Below are 2047 nucleotides of genomic sequence, written 5' to 3' on the forward strand. Positions count from 1 at the left end.
TAAACATGTTGGTTAAGAATACAGAATAAACAACTATGAATAAAAAATATTCATAGTTGAATATTATTATATATTATTCAATATTATTATTGCAAGTGCAATTCTCATAACTACAAAGTAAAAACATGCAAGAGAACTGAAGTACAACAAATTATAACTAAATACTTTGGAATAAACGTATGCTATTTTTTTCTTATTCTAGGTTACAAATCATGGCGCAAAATATTACACAAAGCAATATCAGTTCCAATGCTGAAATGCAAATGAAACCCAGAGTGACTGAGCTCAGTGTGAGGATGGCGGCTGTGCAGGTACTGGTTGGGATCTTCCTGTACGTGAACTGTCTCCTGATCTTTACCTTCTTCAGAAAAGAGGCTTTCCGGAGGGACACGCGCTATGTTTTGTTCGCCCATGTGCTGTTCGCAGACTCCTTCATGCTGGTGCTGACTGATTTAGCTCTGCTTCTCACCTACTTTTATATCTTGGTGCCTTCAGGACCCTGTATTGTGCTGTGCATGCTTATGGAAATTCTCACTTACTGCACCCCACTGACCCTCACTGCCATGTGTTTGGAGCGCTATGTGGCCATCTGTATGCCTCTGAGACACGCGGACATTTCCACGACCAGAAGACGGCTAACTAGCATGCTCATCATATGGGCCCTCAGCTCTGTACCTCCCTGCATTGATCTCATTGTCCTCCTTGCGTCTGAACCCCCTCATTTTTACACTGAAAAGAACATATGCAGATATGAGATGATGTTGCGCAAGCAGTGGCAAAGCTATCTGAGATCCACGCTGTCCCAGTTCTACTTTCTAGTAATAGCTATTATAATTGTATTTACCTACATAAACATCATGGCTGCAGCTGCAGCAGCCTCAGGAAATAATAAGAGCTCCACAAAAAGAGCTCAGAACACAATCATTCTGCACACCTTTCAGCTCTTGCTCTGTTTGATGCAATTAGTTTGCCCTTTTATAGAGATGGCAGTCATGGAGATACACATTGAGGTCTTCTTAAACCTGTCATATTTTGATTTCCTTGCATTCATTTTAGCTCCTCGATGTCTAAGTCCACTTGTTTATGGTTTAAGGGATGAGAAATTCTTCCTCGTGTTAAAATACTATGCTGTCTGTGGATTAAATAAAAAGCAATCTCCACTCTTAGTGGTGATATAGCAGCTTGTAACAATAAAGACATCTACAATGTTAACATCCTCCCAAATTATTCATGAAAACAGGGAAAAACATGGTAACTCATCAAACCTACTGTAACAAGATATCCGGGATTAAAATAAAAAATGACAAAACGTTCATGAATAATAATGTGTGTTTGCATCTTGTATTAGAAATTACATTTGTTATAAACATTGTTATAATAACTTGTAGGAGTATTTATAAAAAGATCCTTTTTAGAGGGGCAAAAATGTTTTAAAATTAATTAAAACCATTCTCATATGTCTTATGTTAAAATATCTTTAGAGACAAAAATATTTCATGTGGAATACTGTACAACTATGACCAGGCACATATTATTTACATATTAGAGAATACAATTAAAAATGTGCAGAAGTTATTTTTTCCAAGCAATTAACTTTAGACATTACAAGAATAAAATGACTGTAAAGCAGTTTAGACTTAAAAATAGTACTTTTATAAATCATTGCTAGATTTTTAGTGTAATGATGTTTGCTCTTATTCAGGAATTTGAATTCTGAATACATGAATTGATATACACTTTATAAGATATATGTATATTTAAATTCACTTTTCAACATTTTTGTACATTGTTGGCGCCTGGATAATTACACAAAATTATTTTTTTGGAAAAGTGGCAGTTTGAGTTCTTTTTTAAAATGGTATTGGTAAAAGTAATCCCAATCCCCTTCTTATGGTATAGTTCACAGCCCTTCTCTGTACACCTGCCTGACAAGTGAGCACTAAAGCAGCTCTGTGCCCACAGACCCCTCTCTGCCTCTCTCTTTCCCCAGAGACACAGTATTGTGTCAGCTGCTCTGTATCATCGCCTTTACTCACAGTACAGAGTG

The 2047-nt window shown here is 36.4% G+C and overlaps 1 protein-coding gene across 1 annotated transcript; it reads left to right on the forward strand.

Annotated features, from left to right (window-relative positions):
* Window positions 1-257: 257 nt before the first annotated feature.
* Window positions 258-1178, forward strand: LOC102697083 (odorant receptor 131-2-like). Its single transcript, XM_006628082.2, has one exon. The coding sequence runs from the start codon at window positions 258-260 to the stop codon at window positions 1176-1178; it is 921 nt and encodes a 306-aa protein (XP_006628145.2).
* Window positions 1179-2047: the final 869 nt, after the last annotated feature.

The sequence above is a fragment of the Lepisosteus oculatus genome, chromosome 5 (genome assembly GCF_040954835.1).
Source record: "Lepisosteus oculatus isolate fLepOcu1 chromosome 5, fLepOcu1.hap2, whole genome shotgun sequence".
Classification (NCBI taxonomy): Eukaryota; Metazoa; Chordata; class Actinopteri; order Semionotiformes; family Lepisosteidae; genus Lepisosteus; species Lepisosteus oculatus.

Coding starts and splice junctions, on each gene's coding strand:
- LOC102697083 (XM_006628082.2), top strand. CDS start 258: ATGCAAATGAAACCCAGAGTGACTGAGCTCAGTGTGAGGATGGCGGCT.